Source organism: Musca vetustissima, unplaced genomic scaffold (assembly GCF_032173495.1).
Source record: "Musca vetustissima isolate MV318-11 ecotype Yass unplaced genomic scaffold, APGP_CSIRO_Mvet_v1 utg1603, whole genome shotgun sequence".
Taxonomy (NCBI): Eukaryota; Metazoa; Arthropoda; class Insecta; order Diptera; family Muscidae; genus Musca; species Musca vetustissima.
This window is the reverse complement of record NW_026884791.1, coordinates 99,616-120,866: the sequence shown is the minus strand read 5'-3', so window position 1 is coordinate 120,866 and position 21,251 is coordinate 99,616. Positions and strand designations below refer to the sequence as shown.

The window sequence follows — 21,251 nt, the reverse complement described above, 5'->3', positions numbered from 1 at the left end:
TTGAATAGCAAATATTATTCATAGTAGTATATTCAGACCGTGCTACAGAATATCTTCCGTAGTCAATGGAAGATCCTGTCTTTTTATATTTCTTATATTGTTTATTTTTCACATTTTTAGCCTTTGCCAAAGCTATAGAGTTCCATGGTGGCCCAGAAAGCTTCTTAATTACATATTTCGGTACACTGATATCAATAAAATCGTATAGCTTTTTGTAAAAAATATCGATAGCACCATTTAAATCGTAAGTGCTAGACAAAAGGATATCCCAGTCTGTGTTATGCATAAGTTCACGTAACTGCTCAAAGTTTGTTTTCGAAAAACAAAGGGATTTCTCACTTTGAGTCCCGGGTATGATTTGGTTTCCAGTAGGAAACGAAACATTAATTTTGATAGTTGGATGGTGCTGGTCTTCGGGAAATGTTAACGGATCAATTCGTTGAATGTAACAATCATCCACTTGATTTACAAATATCAGGTCCAATAACTTATTATAGGTGTTACGGATACAATTTATTTGAAAAATACCAAGATCAAAAAGTGTATCGAAGAATAATTCATAAAATTTGTGTATATTTTCGGGCAGCAGGTATTTATCCCCAGGTAAAAAATTCCACAACATGTTTGGTATATTAAAATCGCCAAGTATACAAATTAGATCCTCTGGCTTAGTTTTTTGTAAAACTGCTTTTAATGCATGGCTATGCTTTTCATAAATTATTTGCGGTGATGATGGAGGAATATATGAGCATGTTATAAACATTTTTTTCAAATTGTTTTTTACTTCGACAGCAATGAACTCAATATCAAGGGAAGAATCAAAATCCAGTAATTGGCATGAAAATATATTGGAGACAGCTATGAGCACTCCACCGCCGTTGCTTACACGGTCACGTCTAAAGATATTGTATTTATTTGACAGAATTTCCGAGTTTAAAATACGTTCATTTAACCAGGTCTCAGTCATTACTAAGATATGATGATCAAAGGTAAAACTGTCAACATACAATTTCGATATTTTAGATCGAATTCCGCGGACGTTTTGATAGGCTATAGATAATGTATCATTACAAAAAGTGCTTAGTTTTTTGAAAAGTTAACAGAGTTTTGATGAATGTAACCATTATTATCAGGCATTTGTCTTTCTCTATATACGTATTCACGAACTATAGTATGTTTCGGCCAGAACTCAGGATCAATAAGACGAGTATACATTTCATCAGAGGTTGTAATTTTGAATGATGCAATTGAGCGTTGTTGCGAAAAATTGAATTTATGTATGTTAATATCATTAAATTTTCCAATTTTAGATGTGATGTAACGGTCAATTGTCTCTGTAGTGGTATCCGCTGGAAGTCTTGAAATGAAAATGCTTCTTTTTGGCGGGACGGCAGTAAGGATAACCTCAACAGGGGTTACGTTATAAGGAGAAGAAGGATTGACGAGTGATTCAGGATCATGGTTTGTTAGGCGTTCAAGCCTGGTAGGAGGTACATCATTAACGGAAGTACTGTATGAACTAATTGGATTATTTGACGTAGGGGGATTGGATGAAGGAAGATTAGGTATAGGTGATGAATTGTAGGAAGTAGAATCAAGCATTGGCACGGAAGGGGTGTTTGATAATGATGTACTATAGTTATTTTCAGAGCGTTTTTCTTTGTTTGCATTCCTAGTTGATTTTCGACGCTTCGGAGATGATTGTGGTGAATTCATATTCTCTAACAGCTTATAATTTTCAAATAATTTACCGTAATCACTTATTCGATTAGAGAGTTTAGCTGAATCTTCTAGAATCTGCAGAAAAGTTTGTTTTTGAGATTGGAAAAATCGGTAAAAGCTCACTCCAATTTTTCTGCAATCCACACAGCACCAGTGAAGTCCCTTGTTGTTCGAAATTGCATCCGCAACAAGTCCAGAAATGTCACTACATTTAAGATGGCAATTTTCGTGACATAACCAGCATGTTATCATTCTTTCGTTTGATTTTATTTTGCAATTTCTATTTAAACACGCCATTACAGTAATATATTTTTACAATATGACGTACAGAAAAAAGTTGTAAAATTTGAAACAACGTAAAATTTATTTGCGATGTAAACGGTGTAACAGGGTTTTAATCAGGTTGATACAGCAAAAACAGGGTGTTGTAGTGAAACTGGGTGATGTAGTTGATGTAGTGAAACAGGGTGATGTAAACAGGTTAGTCAATCCAGGACACACACCGCAACGATAGCAGGGAAGATAACAGGTTCACAAGTTCAAGCCAGTGAACAGGTACGATAAACGAAAAACAGAATGCGAGATGACGTACGTACTTGTGTTTGAACAGGTAGGTTCAACAGCAACTAAAGATAATGAGAGCACTTCTATTTATGTTATTTACGAATGATAGCATAAAAGGGAATGGTAAAATTTATCAATATTGGTTTTTGTTTTGTATTTCTAAACTGCTTAACATCACAAAGAAATGCGAATACTCGATAGCACACAATGTTGGCGAAACTGTGAGAGATCAATGGCGCAGATTATATGATGCTTTTGCTGCGACGAGGCGAAAAAATTGTAAATTTATAGGAGCGAAACACAAACACGACCGTACAGTAAGACAACCGAAAAGTAGTGAAATCGCACATCATTTTGTACAATTCATCGTAAAACTTGAAATGGGATTGGTACTGCTTTGAACCAGACCTGGAATTTTTGAACGGCATTGTTTTTAAAATATATTAAAGCATAAAGAGACAAAAAAAAACTAAAATGAATTTGGCAAAAATTACAGTTAATTTCGTAGTCTTGTTAACCCATTTGAAATTTACAGAAATCTAATCCAAACATATCCGTTTTTTACTGATGTTTTCTGGGCATGTTTTACGGAAATTTATAAAAATTTATTTATATGTAATATATATGAAAGAAAATACATTAGATATGTTTGAAATGATTGTTGCAATTGTTTAACGAAAGAAAATGATCACTAAATTCTTCCTGCGCCCTTACAAACAAAAAATTAAAAATTAACAATGACACTGCGACTTCCTCTGTATCAACAGCTGACAATATCGATTAGAATATTTTCTTTTTTTGAAAACTTATATCGAATAATTATTTTTTTATTTACTTTATTCAATATTTCTCATTTTTTGCCATTGGTTTTGTGTAAAAAATGCAATTTAATTTCCATTTCATTTTTAAATTCCTCAAATATTTCCTAGAATTGCAGTTTCAAGCTTTAGGTTTCTTTTGTTTCTATAATTCGCATGTGACGTCAGATACAATTAATTATTGGAAATTCACTCGAACAACAACTACAACAATGAAAACAATTGAAAATACATTAATAGTAATTAGTTTCACAACAACAACGAAAATCCGTTGAAACAATTCCCATTTCTTATCAACGTGTGTCGTTGTCGTCTGACTTCTCAATAGTCAATAGTTCAGAGTGAGCGCACACACCAATGCATATATTCATCTCAAATATCTCATCATGACAATCTCTAAATAAAAAAGTATTCCATTGAAAACATTTTGCACTTTTGCTAGAACTGTTGACGCTGTTCTGCCTTGAACCCCACACATCATCATCCTCACCACCACCATTACAACAACAGGTAGGTGATGATGTTAGCGTTGTAATGCTATTTTAAAAGCTATTCAATTAGTTGTCGCTATCTTTCAAAAGAAAGCGGCAACGACAACAACTGTTTGAACGCGAACAGAAAATCACGACGTTTCTATTTTTAGCATTTTGCCGATGCTGGTGCTTAGTAATCGCGGCAATGAAAACAAAGTAGAAACAAAACTTAGGCGAGATTTTTTCCATGCCGTAAAGTGCGGCCATCTAAACAAAATGAAACGTCAAATAAGATAGTGATGGAGGGAGGACTGGGGCTAATATGTACAGCCAGTTAGCTAGTCAAACTGCATGAATCATCCGGCAAAAACCGACTTTTCTCTGTACGAGAGTAGTGGCGCCAAATTTCGAGAACAACGACTTTGGCAGCCAGTCAGCATATCCTTAAACGCAACATGATTTGACCCTATTTCGACTTGTTGTTTTGGTTTTGTCTGAAAATCCACGATAGATATGGTCTAACGACGGATCATGTTTTTGTGGCATTTGTAAAAAGCCGGTTGTTTTAATTGTCACAACACAAGGCACAGTTGGAGCCACTTATTTGACTTTAGGATTAAATGCGTACCTATGTACACAATAAAGTATGCGTCACTGAGGTTTTAATCCGCGTTGTTTTTTGTTTGCTGTTGTTGTTTTACGGATTACAACTACAACTTAATTGTTATAATGAAATTAATCTCAACAAATGAAATGTTAGCTGTAGAAATTTGAAATGTAATTTAACAAAAAAAAAATAAATAAATAAAATAACAGTGATCTTTGGTGGAAAATTCCGTTTGAGTTATGGTGATTAATTTTTTGCTGGTGACCCTGGATAAGGACGATGAAAACCTTCGAATAGCGATCGTAGGTTTTCATCGTTTGAGGACCTAAATAAAATCTTATGGGCAAAATTTTTTGTAGAATATTAAGATTTGATTTGATGGGTTACTTATATAAAGCTAATGTAAAATAATATTCATTGGCTCTAAAGATATTAAGTTCCGCCAGCTTCCAAGGTATATAACAATTCCTGAAGGAGTTCTTGGAAAGAATATTTCCAGTGACCACTTCGAAACTCGGACTTGTTATGATATTTGATAGATAAAAATATTATATTTTTTATGCCAGCAAAAAACTAAGGGAACTAATGAGGATCAGTGGCGAGATCCGAAACTATAGTCTTCCCTGCCTTACCCCTCGGCGGACAATGTCATACATTCCCCACTAATAAATAGTTGTTTTTTTTATAAAAGCAAATTGGGATTCAGCCTATTTTGCAAAAACCAAATACAAATGATATCCCAAATAACCCGCCAACATTACTGAAGTTGTAGACGCAGGAGCGGTCAAACTGTTTGGTTTATTGCTTTAACTAGCAATACCAAAAACAACGTTATGTGCATTCATCACAAAGCGACGACACATAGCAGTGGGAAATGTATTGTATTTGTCTGCAAATGCCTTGTTAACCACGAAGTCAGGCACCAACGAACTTTGTGGTGGTATCGCTGGTAACGTAAGTACTTCGATTTGTTACATGAGAAATTTGGGTATGAAAGGCTTATAAATAGCTTCTGGGGAGAATATCCCAACAAAAAACTAAGAGAACTGATGAGGATCAGTGCGAGATCCGAAACTAAAGTCTTCCCTGTCTTCCCTTCGCGGATAATGCCATACATTGTCAACAAACTGGGATTCAGCCTATTTTGCAAAAATAAAATACAAATGGTATCCCAAATATCCCTGATATCCTTCTTTAATTGATTGATATTGGATTTACGTTTTTTTTTTAATTTTGTCACATTGTAGGGATTGTACTTAAAGATGTGGACGTGTTGGTCTCGACCTCGAACTTGACCAATGCTTGGTAAACTATTACAATTTGTCAAGTTTACATCGAATTAGACGCTCAATGAGCGTGATATCGGACACTCAATAAACTTGATATTTGATTTAAATATGTTCAACATTTTGTCCCTTTGTGGGATGGTCTCCGAAAATAGTGGATATGTTGCATATTTTCAAAATGTTGATCCTTTGTGAGGGAGGTACTAGGAGTAGTGGACCGATAAGTTCTATCTTTCAAAATTATATAGCCTTGGTTAAAATATTAGTTTTGCCACTTTTTTCAAATTGAATAGTCCGTTCACATGATATTATAAATTTTTCAGACATATAGTTGATATATAATTACGAAGAGGAAATTTAAAATTTTTATATGGCACAGATTAGAATCACATCTAAACTAAATATGCCAAATCGCCATGAAGAATAAAAAGCCTATAAAATGGGTTTAAGTCTTTTTAGAACAAACATACGAGTATGTAATGAGGGAAGTACTAAATTAACTACCCAAAATATGTTATTTGTTGGTCTTTCTGGTTTTGCTTGAATTGTTTTATTTATAATGAGGTTTGAATTTGATACTTTTTGTTTGTAGCAAACCAAAAGACAGACTCGCTGCCAATTCTGTGTTTGAAATGATAAAAAACCAAACAGACCAAGAAATGCCATTCTTTCTTGTTTTGTATGTTTGTGTGTGTATGTGTTATTTTACGAATTTGGGCCATAGTTTCCGTATTTGTTGTTTCCAGCATTGAGATAGCTTTGATAGATTTGGCGAAAGTTTTCTAAATAAAAGGTCAACACCATATTGAGGGAAATCTTCAAATATTGTTATTGGATTTTGCTTCCCAAAATGGAATGACAAACGATTTTGAAAAAGGGACAATAGGGTGGTGTTGTTACAATGAATGTTTCAATGCAAAAAAACGGCTATAATTATTTGTATCATATTTCAAATTTTTTGCTTTGGATCTTACCTTTTGGTAGAATGTGGTGGAATGATATAGTTTTGGTCTTATATTGAAGGAAAAGAAAAACAAAAAATTAAAAATAGTAATTATTGCATGATAGTTCAGTCTCGGCCTTTGGTATTTCTGACAACTGAACGAAGAAAAATGACCAGCACTAATCGCTTGAATGGCCAACAATTGTTTCTGTGGTACTTTACTTTTGGTCTGGCATTTCAAGTGGATTTTATTACCAATCCAATCCATTCATTGGTGTATAATGAACTCAACTTTTATTTTGTAAACATTTTTGCAATGATGCAAAAAAAAAATATATATATATACTCTTACATACATATATTGAACATTCGCTGGTGCTAGTCATGCAGCAAGAAAGAAGTAAAAGAAAAATGAAATAAATGCAAGAGTGTGATGGTTGAACGGAATATTGCTGGAAAATGTAAACGAATGAACAATAAAGTGGGTCAATGGTTATGAAATAAGAATTTAGCACAAATGTATTGGCACGAGTGACTGTAATTTACGCTGTAAAGGTCATCTGGAGAAAATAGCCTTCAAATGTATAGGTACACAAAATATATAAAAACTAAAAACATGTATAATTTTTCTTGCCAGTCCGAAAATTAAAAAAAAATAAAGCCAAAAATTAGTCCAACAAATGTTTAAGGGTACTTTTCCCACACATGTTGCTTTATGGTTTTATAATTATAACAAAAATATTTCGACCCACCTAAATTTACCTTTTGTTTCCAACAAAAAAAAATAAAAATATATTTTATGCCAAGTCATTGTACCGCGATAGACATTTTCCCAACGCTTAACCGTTACCATCAACACCAGTAGATACGAATAAATTCCTTGACCTGGCTGCGAACTGTTGGGAATCTTCAGCTTTATTTCTTACCTTTTTTTTGCAGAAGAATATAATTGTGTATTGGTAGACGTAACTTCTGTAAAAGGGCATTTGTTTAACAAAGAGCGGATATGTAAACAACAATCGTTTACATACGTAATAATGGTCATTTAGACCATGGTTTATAATATGATTATAAATGTATGCTAAATTGCATTTTAATATTTTAGTTTAATAAAAAAGTGGCAGTCGATGTTGCTGACATTTGGCATGCTATTTTGGTTTGCGAAGGTCTTCAAAATCACTCCTTTATTAAACTTATCTTTTTTCAAACATATTACGGTTTTTGAGAAGTTACCAAAGCTCGCTGTATATAAATTACATATATTGGAGATTCCAGAAGAGGTGGACCGGTGGGTCACAAATTCGAAAAATGTCGAAAAATTTGGTAAAATCGAACACTATATTCGTTTCGATTTTATTAAAAGATTTCGGTAGGTATTTCGACAGCACGGAGTTAAATCATTAAGCGTTTTTATACCTACAGCCCGTGTTCCTATGTCTGAAAAGGTCTTTTTGACTATAACCGATATATATCCTCAAAGTACTCCCAGAGACCTCTCAATTGTCGTATTTTCATTGTTGTACAGCGAGCCGTTTTATCTGTAATTTACATAATATCGATCAATACAAATTATGCGCAATTAGAGCCAAGTAACTTCCCAGAAACAATCCGATTTGTAAAGGAACAAAAATTGAACTTTTTGTTCTATAATAACTAACCTGCTTGTTGTTTGAGTGTGAGTTTTTGGCCAACAAATTCAATTGGTTACGTTCGGGTTCCCAAAACTTTAGGATTTGGACCTGAACAGAACGAAAAAAAAGCTTTTTAAGAGCTTTGAAAAAATGTTGAAACAAATCAATGTTATATTAGAACTCTGAACTAGAATTTTGAAATATGGTGTGATTTGTGAAATATATTTTAAATACTCCAGTTCTAGTATTGTGCGAAGGAAAAATATACTATTCTATTTTTTGTAGCATCACTATGGGCTGAGGTGACAGACGTTGGCCGAGTAAGTCTCGGGCCGTTTTGGGATCGTAGACTCCCCTGTCGTGGAAAACTTAAACTATTGTAGTCACTTTTAGATTAGTGATGTTGTCAATATATGCATATTCTCTTCATTCAATTCTTCAAAGTGGGAAAATTCGTTGAATTAATTAAATTTGAATTAAAATAAATTCCAGTCTTATATATTCCAAAATTTTTTGTTAAATTGCAATTTTGACTGAGATCACAGTTTAATTTTCCGCTCTTACGCCGATTGTGAACAACCTAAAACTACAGAAATTTGAACTGACAGTATCAAAATAATAATGCCAAACTAAAAGTTTAGTATTTCTGCATTTTATTCAATCAAATTACTCTAATACAGTTATCACCACATTCCAATTTTGAAAACTACTTACTCGACACACCACTCTGATTTTCCAATTCATGAAATGTGATCCAACTTCGATGTATTGAAGTGCAAAAAAACTCACCCAGCCCTGAGCTAACAACAAGAAAATAATACAATAAACATGAAATCTAAGCTTGATTACACATTGTATACAATTATTTTTTCTACTTCTTCTTCTTATTACTTTTAATATAATTGAAAAGTGAATTTGTTCGATCATATTTCATTTACATAACATAACACAACACTAACAACCATCGATTGAAACAAAAGCGAACTATTGTTAACTGCAAACAAACGCCGCGAACGAAGTTGTGACTCCTCACCAAGCTGACGCCGCCTTCTTATCTTCATTTGGCTTGAATTCAAACGTTGAAATAGCTGAGCTTCAAATTCAATGATCTGGTGCTGGGTATTTTATTTTCGCACACAGTTTGGCACAAACAGTAGCCCGCCAGACAATCATTATTCATAATTTTGATTGTGCGTGTCACACACCATCAATGTGGTTATTTTTGTTTTTGTTATGTTTTATTGTTGTTGTTGCTGTTGTTTTTGTGTTACATAGTATTTATCAGCGCGCCCAGCTGGTGTTTAGCGTCGAAACGCCATTCTCATAAATAGAAGTGAAAAAAGTGAATGTGATGATGTTGTTGCTATTGTTATTTCTCCATAATTTTTGTTGCTTTTATTTAAAAATAATCAATTTATTTCAAATCTTAATTTGTTAATATGCCATTTAGAGAGCTGTAGGGGTTTTGATAAAGAGTCACGTTTTTTGGATGTCATAGGGCTAATTGATTTATGTGTAGAGTAAATTTTGAAAATTTGGAGAGTACTTTTTTGTTCTTTACAAAACATTTCGTATAGGTTATGTGAACGGTTCAAATATTTATGAATGAAGGAAAATGTTTTCTTTTTCTTTGTTTTATATTTCCGGATACTCTTCATTGTAACACGATCAAAAATGCTACATTACATTGTGCAACACAAAAAATAATTATCGGGAAATTCCAAAAAAAATTGATAGAGGGGCTAAAAATAGAAGACACGTTGTATCGGCATTTTGAAAATTTAAAAAGACCTGGAAATATTGCCCATTTCCAAAACCTTTGACAATATTCGGATTAAGATTTCTCGAAATCCTTGAATTTTAGGTATATGGTGTCTTTGCCAATATTACTGATAAAAATATGAGGAATATTTTTGTTCAATACTTTAACCCTCAGTCGACTCTCTGAAGGGGTCTTTTCGGTCCCCTTTTCAAGAACATATTGAAAACTCATTTAAAACGGGGTTATAGCAGCTCCGAATATATTACAAAAATGTTGACCAAAAAGTTTTACTATAAGTATCAGGATAGATCAAAACTCGAAAATCAGCCAAAATACGAAAACTCGTTTTAGGGTTGAAAGTCTCCTTGTAGGAAGTTGTCAAAATATTCAATAAGTCTGCATCTTAGGAGTATATTGTCAAAGTCAAAATTATTCTACATCGAATTTCACTACTAGATACATTTCACTATTATCACTGATATACAGCAATTTTTTTTATTTTGATAAATCTTCATACCCGTTATTTCTATAAGACACATATTTGATCATATCAAAGTCACAACCCTCTTTGGCCATTACGCTGATGGTATAATCATTTTGGCTGGCCCTCCCAAAAATAGCTATTGAAATGGCCATTTTCATCACGACCAATTGGTATTATGGTCAATATTTCGATGGTCACAGAACCAAATTTCATATAGGCCAATCGAACAGATACTCAAACCAACAGAGTTGTGGCTTAATTCATTGCTATTTGCTTTAAATAATCAGGAACCAATCACGTACCTTTACTTCAATTTTTTATAAATATATCCACACCCTACAATTCGGAGTAAAACAAGACATTAGTCTTCATAAGCTTTTATTACCATTCAATTTTTTATCTAATCAAGATATAGTAACAGTCGTTATTCAAACTTATCACTCCATTAATCTATCGGAATTAAATTCAAACAGCATGACAATAATTATTCAAATCGATGCAATGATAAAGATGTGACATTATATAGTCATGCATCCAACCCTGCTTCGATACTCATGCGTAACATTTCTAGGCGGTTTTCTATTTATCAGCCCACAGCCCATCAGATAATAATCTCAATTTATTTAAAGCAATTCCCCTTAAGGTGAATCAAAACATTCCAAATAACTGCCTTAATTTCCGCCAATTTGCCATATATTGATTGGTACATCGACGCACACATATACAATTGCACACACCCTCTCCGATGCATTTGCATAAAATGTGGAATAAACTAAAAAAAAACTTGTTACAGCTCGAATGTGGGTTTCCTTAAGTCAAATTTCCAAAGTCATCAACACCGTAGAGAATAACAACAATAACAGCAACAAACTCGGTGTTGATTGCAATGGCAACAATTTGATTTTTATTTTAGTTTTACATAAACTTTTTGGCTCGAACTACGCGCTCTGGTTTGTCGCCTACAGTAGAGCACACTTCAGCAGCAGCATCAACGCCGAAACAAGGTTTCCCCATAATCGTTGTAAACACAATTGACAATCTCTAAGCATGTCTATTATAATTAAATGGTGTTTAATTGAATTTCCAGATAAATTATTTTTAAAAACAAGTATAGAATGTTTTTGAAAACGAAAAATCGAATATCGGCGAAGAGAAAAGGAGAAGGAGAGCTTGAATATAATCAACTTAATAATCGCCCATTGTAATTATATTCTTCCGTACAAATGGGAGGTAAGCGAATAGTTTTCTGATGACAGTAAACAATGGCAAATGCAGTGGGTTGTTCCTGCTCAAGTTGGTCATTGATCCCAGCAGCCAGATAAGCTTGTGTCGCCTGACAGACGTGTAACAACAACAGCTTTGAGTGATGTTATCCCACCCAACCACAAAATTGAATTGTGGCATCGATCTGATGAGCAAAGCGTAGAAAATTGTGAAGGCGGCGACCACAATAGAAATTTCACTGAACTTTTTGATTGAATGTCGGGTGCAAATGTATTGGGATGCAATTTTCTATTGGAAATTGTAAAACTGTCAACCGCTATTGTGCGATGTAGGGTTTCAAATTACAGGGAACATGATTCACTTATTTTATATAATAACTAAATTTGTATTAAAGGCAATTATAATTGTGGCGAAAGTTATTTAGTTATAATTGTAGTTTTTAAAATATGCTTGCTGTAATTAGGAATAAAGGGTTGGCATTTTGTGTTTACTCAATTCCACATGCCAATAAATTAAAATATCGAAATCGATAAAAAAAAAATCGATGTCGAATTTTTCGGACACATTTTTTCGATTTCGAAACTATAAAAAACGAGGACTTCAGATTTTTGTAAAATAATTTAGTTTTGAGTTGATAACAAGTTTAATCATTTTATTAATAAAAGTAATATTAGGTAATTATTTTTCGCAACGTTTGGTCAGGTTATTTTGGACTACTTTAGGGAATTTTTCGGAAAATTCAATTCTATGGATTCAATTCTTCGAAATTGAATTTTATAGACGTTATAACATTTTCGATTTTTGTCATATACAAATTTAATTAAATCATTAGTCAATAAACTTTTTCTAAGTTGTTTGCAAAACTGCAATAGGACAAGTAAAAAAATTGAATTGTATTGAATGAATGAAAAAAAACAAAAAATTATAATCCCATTTGATTTGGTTCCAACAAATTCTCTAATGATTTCTGTATTTCAAAATCAATCAACAATTCGTGGGAAATATTTGATTGTGGATTTAAAAGAATATCCGTAGAACAAAATCGTTTGCTAATGAGTATCTGTTTGTTTACGTTAGTGTTATCTACATTAATGGTACCATATAAAATTGTGTGTACGTGACTAATAAAGTAAACTTGAACTAAAAATATTGAAATAATAATTAATCAATAACTGAAAACGTTCACTAATGTTCAATTAAAAGAAAGCGGCAACAACGTAATGAAGGTTTCTTTTGCAAATAAATAAAATGTAATTTTTTCATTTGTAATACGAATTTCAAAAAAAATCTCAATACGAAATGTCAAGTCTCAAACTTTACTCGTTTATCAAGTACGAATTGTACCGAAGTTATTTCCATTTCGTACTCTCGTAGTATCAAATTTGTCTAATCATGTCTCTATTCGTTTAACCATATCCAACTGCATTAAATAAAAAGGTACTAATGTAAATGTACTAAAAAGTTATTTTCTATTTATATCTATATCGTTTGAATTACAAACCCCACATTCTTATATCAGCTATAAACACAAATATTCACCAAATAGTAACTGTACTATATTTAGTACCATTTATGTAAAACTTATATATTAACCAACCAAAGCCTTATATTAATTGGGATCCCCTTTACAAAATATCGATTCCCCAACAAAGTTTATAATTCCAGTTCCGTCCGTTCACCAATTACTTCACTATTTGTACTAATTTTAGTACCATTTACACTAGATTATAGGATTTATTTGTTCACCCAATACCAATAATATTTGGTGTATTGCATTTCGTACAATTTTAGTGTGAGTTTCCAAAGACATCTTAGTAACTCCTAGCTATGCTCCATCAGAAATCTTCAGTACAAATGATCAGATTTTAGTACATTTAGTACCCTTGTAGTACGTATTTCACCAAACCCACCTACATACCCACATACGCCAATTCTGATTCACATATGACACTTTCGTGCTTCGGCCATTTCGTCCGGGCCTTAATTATTTGATTTTATACAATATATGTATACCACTATACAATGTAAAGGTTTCTGTTCTTAACCTCCTTTCTATGTCATCGGGTAATATCTGATTTGAATAGCTAATGATATTCGGTGACTTGCAAATCAATTTACAATTTCTATTTTTGGATTCTAGCTTCTGAAAGTCAAACGGTTTACCCATTCCATTCGCTTTTTGTTTTTGTTATGAATGAAATTATATATTCAATGAATGAAAGAACGGAAAACAATTATATAAAATAATATGATAAATATGGCAACCATAGAGGAAATATTTAATGACAATAAATTACCTGGCATTACCTTAACGAATATCTCAATGAGATTGGGACAGAAACATGTGTAATATGTCTATAAACGAAATTTGCTTCTGTATTTTGCGAAAAGCAATAAAAACAAAAAATATAAAAATAAACGATTACGATTTGTGGTGACAAGTGTCACTCACGCAATCTTTTTTACGCTTAACAGATCATGGGAAATAAATGATAGGCGCGACGACACTTCACAGACATTTGCGTGCACGCACATCCGAAATAGAGAGAGACTAATTGGTTCGAGTTCAAGACATGAATTAATAACAATCATACTCGTATGTACTTCGGAAAGGGAGAAGTTTAATTTGGACATTTTTTTTGGCATAGAAAGGGAAAGTCGGTTTATGAAGAAGCAATAAGTTATGACTATTGTAATGCGTGGTAATGTCATAATTTTTCGGGAAAATTCAATAGCGATAAGCGCTATATTTCCGCCCTATAGTGTGACTATATAATATCAGACACCTGTAAATATTTAAGTATAACTCCGAGTAGATACATCACTATAATTAGCATCAATTTGAATGTCAACCACTCCTCTGGGATATTTTATCAACTTCTCCGGTCTATTTTTTCTTCTATTTTCATTTTTCATACATAAATCTGGGCCTATTTGAACAACTTAATATTGACCGAGTATCATGAAAACAGACATATTTGTTCTCTAGTCAGTTGTGTTCGGTTCATAATTTTAGTCTCTAAAGCGACCAGAAAAATATACAAAAAATATTAAGAAATAACAGGGGTCTTCTTTGCAAAATTTAATGACGATTGGTCCATAACTGTGGCCTGTGGCGTGTTTACAAATTATAATGGACAGACGGATGGATATACATGGCTAGATAGACTCAGCTAATCGAGATATCACTATCGGTATATTAAAATGTGGATCTAGGATCAAAATTTCGCGGCGTTACAAAACTTATGGGACCACACAAAGCTTTAATAACCCCACAACATAGTAGTATATAAAAATAGAATGTCCATAATCAAATCCCGTTTATTTGTGTCTGATGATTAGTAATATTTTTAATAATTGGGTCATTCAATCTATGATTTCATGCAAACATTTTAAAATTGTTCTAATTCTGTTATTACATTGGGGTTTGTTGGCCTTAAGAAAGCTGTATTCAAGATCCGTGCTACATTTACTCCCAATTGCCATAAACGTCAACAAATTCAGATACATTTATGTAGATTTCTCCTTTTGGATTCTGTTATGGTAGCTACCCCTTTCCATTCAAATTTCAATTGTTACCGATGTGTCATTTCCGTAAGGTACCTGTTAGGTATGCTTTTTGAAAATTCGATAAAGCGTGTACGTGTACGACATATAGCCACTAAGTCCATTGGGTGTGATTTTTTCTAACGTATAGAATAACAAGGAAACCTGGACAAACAACCTAGTCCAGTTGTAAGCCACATTAATAAGAGAAAGCGTGGCAAAATATAAAACTTTGAATATCAGAATTTGGTCCTCAAGAATAAATCTAAAGAAAATGAAAGACGAGGGACCTCAAACGTCGCATATGTTTCCAGAATATGTTACATAAATCGAATCTATGGAGAATACCGGCAAAAATACCGACTGCAGCAAATCTTCACAGGGAAAGGATACCCGGCACCCAAGTTGGTCAGTTGCCAGCATTATGTTCTGGATCGCGTTCTTTGTGTTGTCATGGATAATGGAACACAGACTACTATAACGCCAAAAATCGAGTACTTATTTGCAGAGGATTTCATGAGCAATTATGATCACTTGACAGTAGCCTTCAAAAATGTTAAAATTATGATAAGGGAAAGAGGCGGCTGAAGAGCTGACATGAATTGTATGTTCCAGCTCACTCGCGCGTTCGCCACTTCACTGAGAGAAGTGGAAACTCTTTGGAAGAGTTCAAGCAGATCCCAAACATCTGCATTGAACACTGGAAATCGCATACCATTCTAGCTTTCTTTGCGATGTTCCAAAATAATAAACTCATGATTCATTTTTTTAATCAGACCTTAATAATTTTTTATGATAAACAATCGTATTCTTTAAAATAGATCTTCTATATGGTGAAATTATTGAAATCCATGACGATTTCTATTTTTTATTACATTTTTACAGGTAAATGATATAATGCTGCACAAAATATTGATTATTTATTTTTTAACTTTAAGGAGACGATATTTGCCCATCATTTTATAAAACATTCACTTCGAACTGGAAATATGTTGATTTGCAATGGTATGATTATTACAGACATCACAATAGTGACGTATTGAACAAATTGGAATCATATTTCTGAAAATATCAATGAGAGAAAGGTCGACTTGAAGAAAATTAAAGCAACCTATGGAAATTAAATATGTAAAACTTAAAAAATAAACAAAATTATAGTTGCTTCAGTTTATCAAAAAATTTTTTTGAACAAGTCATTGAGTTTAAGTGTCACCTCTTGTGATAAATCACTTCATTCACTTTGAGATTGAAGTAAAAGTGGAACACCCACACACAAAGTCACATGTCAATTATATTTTTTTTTTTTACAATTCACTTACGACAAATAAAAGTGCGTAGCTATTATAAAATTAAAAAAAAGCGCCGAAACTGAATATCTGCTCTTTGTAATTAGCTTCATTTATCTGCAACCAAAAATTAAGATCTCAAAACATAACAACACAATTTTTGGTCTTTGGTAAAAAATAATGTCATCAAATGAAATTAAATGAAAACGCAGGCAATGATTTATGATGATGTAGGTCATTTGCTGAAATGGTGTGGTGGTTACGTCCAAAGTGATGGCAATAAATGATAAAGAAAAGAGTTAAGAAATGCGACGACGACTCGCATTCATTCACCGCTTAAAATTAAAATCGCATTAAATTATAAAACCAAAAACCCAAAAAATAAAGAAAACTAACAATTGAAAATTAAATTGGAAATAACAATAACAACATAAAAATAAAAACAAATAATTACCTGTATATTGTGAATTGATCGAACTCAAATTGTCATCGCTTTCACGACTCATGCTGCTTGTATCTGTAAAGGAAAGCAAAAGAAAAAGAACGCAAAAAATGCAAAGAATAAGCAAAAAGGCATAACAAAAAAAAATCATGCAAAATAATATATATATATATATATATATACAAAAGTGTAATAAAAATAATATAAAAAATATAATAAAAATAATACACAAAAATAAAAGAAAAAACAACACATGTATATAAAAACACAGGGCTTGTAAAAACCAGAGATGGTCCGTCAGAAACAGTGACGTAAATGACATACATTTCCCACCTAAACCATTAGGTTTTTTACAATATAGCTATTCCCATTAATCAATTCGGAAATTACACATGTTTTACTCAAATCCATTTAAAATTTCAAAATTTTCTTCTCAAAAAGTTTAGAAATTTGTATCAGCTCTAGTAAGGAATAGTCAGATGTACGTACAAATAATATATATTCTTGAAAATATCTGTATATGGTGATAATATTGAAATAAATGACGTTTACAACATTTATTACATTTTATACAGGTATATGACGTTTTCGACGTTTACAACTTTTTGACAGTCGAAAACCGAAAAATTCGTCGCACGGACCATCTCTGGTAAAAACAAATTGGATCAATCCATTATCTTTCAAATGAGCCAATCTGAATTAACCTTTTAAGAGTCGTTCCAACGTACTCCATTCATTGCTGCAGCATAGCATAGAACATTTTCAATATACGAAAGGTTATTCAGAGCACAGCACAAACCACTATTATTTAAAGCCAATCATTTTTGTAGCTTGTTATTGCAACAATGTTAGCAGAACAAATTTAAAGATTGGGTTTCGTCTGACATTCAAACATAACAATTAACATTTTAAGCAGATTATGGCCAATATCTTGGTGTTAGAAGTCTTATTTAACTGTTGCAATTTATTTTAAAGCCACAACAGTCACGAAATTTACTTACCACCATCGGCAGCACAAATCTGGCTGGCCACACACAATAGCCGTTTTGTGGTCACAGAAACAACCGCCAAAACAATAATAAATTATTGAACACACACACACATTTTGATATTAATTGAACCCAGAATAACAACAATAAATACATTGTTGTTATTTTTTTTATTTTTGGACACGATCGGTTATTTATCAGTCCAATGGCAAATAACAACTTAATTACGTTGTTTCCTTTTTTTTGTGATATGCAAATTCATTTAAGTCCGCACTGCCCCTTCTCTTCCACCATTCGGTAAATAGCAACAATAAATTAGGCAGTCGAACATTTGTTCTATTATGGATCTAAACTGAAAAAGATCATAATTTCTCACACTTGACAGTTAACATCACAAAAATCTCATTTTGAATTTATTTACTGCCAAGAATAATGACACAATCCACAGCCGTATTGACAAATAGGAATATTTGCGCTTCTCCAAATTCGGAAGCCATGCTGCAAACAGGTGTCTCTAATTTCTAAGCCAAGTGAAATGCGTGGGCATTTCTAGAATTGAATAGAATTGTGAAATTATCGAAAGTTAAGGTGTAGGTGTTTCTGTTATGGCATGTAAAGCGCAATATCTTTCTCCGAAGATGCAATTACGATTTGATTGCCATGAAAGGATGGGAGATGACTCAGAGGGTAGATTTATTAGTAGGAGGAGAAGATGATACAAATCATTTAGAGAAATTCAAAAAAATCAAATTTTCCCTATAATATATCAGGTTGAGGAAAAATAAATCCATTGTTAAAATGTCGATAAAATCGGAGAAATAATCGAAGTTGGCATGTTAGCAGTCGTAACATCGCCCATAAACCATTTACACAAAGCTGGATTCAAAAAGAAGCTCCAATTACAGAAAAAATGAATGGATCGAATTTCCATCTGCGAAGCCTTAGCCAAACGGAATGAGATAGACCCATTTCTTAAACGGATGTTGACTGAAGATGAGAAATGGATCACATACGATAACCCTGTGCGAAAACGATCGTGGTCAAAGAGCGGTGAAACACCTCAAACGGTGGCCAAACCAGAACTAACGGCCAGGAAGGTTCTGCTATGCATTTGGTGGGACTGGAAGGGGATTATTTAATATGAGTTGCTTCCATGTGGCCAAACGCTAAATTCTGATCTCTAGAAGACCAGAATTGGCCAACAGGAGAGGTGTCGTGTTCCACCCGGACAACGCTAGGCCACACACATCTACTGTGACTCGCCAGAAACTTCGGAAGCATCCACCATACCGTCCGGACTTGGCGGACGATATGTCGAATGCATTAGCGTTTATCATATTTTTCTTGCATTGCAAAATTTCTTTAATGATAAAAAATTGGTATCTAGGGAGGATTGTGAAAATCGACTACTTTAAAATGGCAACAGATCATACAACAAAACGGTATATATATGTCCCAAATCGGACATTCCGAAGCATGTTAAATAAAGTCCTATAGTTCATATAAAAATAATGGATTTTCCCCAACCTATTATATTGAAGTCAGTCAAAAAGTTATAAAAAAGGGTCATACGGTGTTCCGACACATATTTACCCTTAACCTGTGGTTTGCGGAGGTCTTCGAAATTACACACCGGTTTTATTATTCTGTTGTTATCAAAGAGGTATCGGGTTTAATGTTGATCAATAACAAGTTTATCAAATATTGACCCTTTGGTTCAATTCGTATAGTCCGTTCGCATGATATTATAAAATTATTTTTTTGCACAATTTTGAGCATGTTGTGGGGGAGGTACCAAAGTTTGGCACGATCGTAATTACGAATTTTGTACCCATTTTATATATTTTTAAGTAAATCAAAATGCAGGTTTTATACACCTGCTATTATTTTTATTAAAAATATACATTTGTCTTTTCATCGTGTTATTTCATTTTCAAAACCTGGTCGCCTTACGGGTATATAGAACCAAGATAATATCGGACAAACTTTTGGAAGACACGACCGCTATAAAAATGCAAATCTTTTATTCAATAAAGCGAAAAGATGTGCAAAGAAGATGAAAATGTCTACAATTGAGAGCAAAGGTCACCATGGTTATTCCAGCAACAAGCCAGCTGGTGGCAATACCATAAACCCATCCAAGCGAATTAGAGCAAACAAAAACGGCTGCATTCACACTAACCAGATCAGCCATACCTGATTGTTTCGAATGTAGGTCGGAGTTACCCAACCACAGCACAAATAGTCCTTGGGAGTATTCCAATGGAACATCAACGAGCAAAAGGAACCATAATCCAACAGGTATTGCCGAAGAAAGGACAACCTCCCAGTGAAATTCTTCCTTGTGTGTTACAAATATCGCTCATTTGCAGCAAGACGGCCATAAATCAGAAATCGCGGATTTTGTATTAGAGATGCAATGTTGGGTTTTTACACAACATTGACAGATGAGTATCTCTTACACACTCCGATTTAGAAGTTCCTCTTTTCCTTGTAAGATGTGGGTCAATTATAAACATAAAACGCATTTTCTGCAAAATCGATTTATTATTTATGCCGATCTTGCAGGCAATATGCGATGTGTGTTTGTAGAGCTTGTCTACAATATACATATCTATTCTTACAGTTCTTACAGTGAAAATACAAATTTTCAAATGATTTGTGTAAGAGGTTTGTTTTTGTCGAAAGGATATGAGGCCATAAACGTAATGTTTCAACTCTTTAAAATAAAAAATTTTAGAGTTACGAATTTTTATTTTTAATTTCGAATTATTTTTATAAATTTGTAATTTGTGTTAAATTTATAATTCTATCGTTCTTAACGTAATTCAACTGAATTTCAAATGTATTTAGAAACTGTTAAATATAAATTAAAAAATATGTATTAAAAAATTATAAATACAAATATTAGTAAAAAATCCAAGTAGAAATATTCGTTTATAACCAAGTAGAATACCTGAAAAAGAAGAAGCGGTCTCGTTAACACGCTTGCTGACATTTCGTAAGCCTTAAACAACTTAAAGAAAATTAAAACCTGTGTGCTAATGGATAAACCTGTCTCAAAATTCAAGAACTTTAGATACAACAACAACAAATATAATTTATTACGCAGAAGTTAAGCCCCGTTTCAACTTAAACAAATTAAAATAAAAATAATACACAAAAAAAAAAAAAAAACATTTACAAAAATGCAAAACCGGCCTGATGATCATCAGTGAGTGTCGAATTATTATTTTTATTTTTAAAGTGTCAAGCAAATATTTTTTTACGGCTCAGTTAAAAAGTCTGCCATTCAATGTTTTGATGGTTTAAAATGAAACATGTTGCTGTTTTTTTAACAATTATTTTTTGACTCGTTTCTTCTTAGGATTGTTTATTTGTTTGTTCGGTTGGTTGACATGAATAGTAAATAATAAGATAAACAACAATGAGTTGTTGTTTTTTTTTTCTTATTTGCTGCTTAACAAAAAATTA

The 21,251-nt window shown here is 32.9% G+C and overlaps 1 protein-coding gene across 4 annotated transcripts in view; it reads right to left on the bottom strand.

Moving 5' to 3' along the window:
* Positions 1 to 21,251, bottom strand: part of LOC133331801 (restin homolog) — a 70,769-nt gene that overhangs the window by 18,200 nt on the left and 31,318 nt on the right. For all 4 annotated transcript variants that reach the window (XM_061540177.1, XM_061540175.1, XM_061540176.1 and 1 more), the window contains exon 2: positions 16,801 to 16,863. In XM_061540177.1, coding sequence (XP_061396161.1) covers positions 16,801 to 16,852 — 52 coding nt within the window. In that variant the 5' untranslated portion in view covers positions 16,853 to 16,863. The remainder of the gene's footprint in view (positions 1 to 16,800; positions 16,864 to 21,251) is intronic.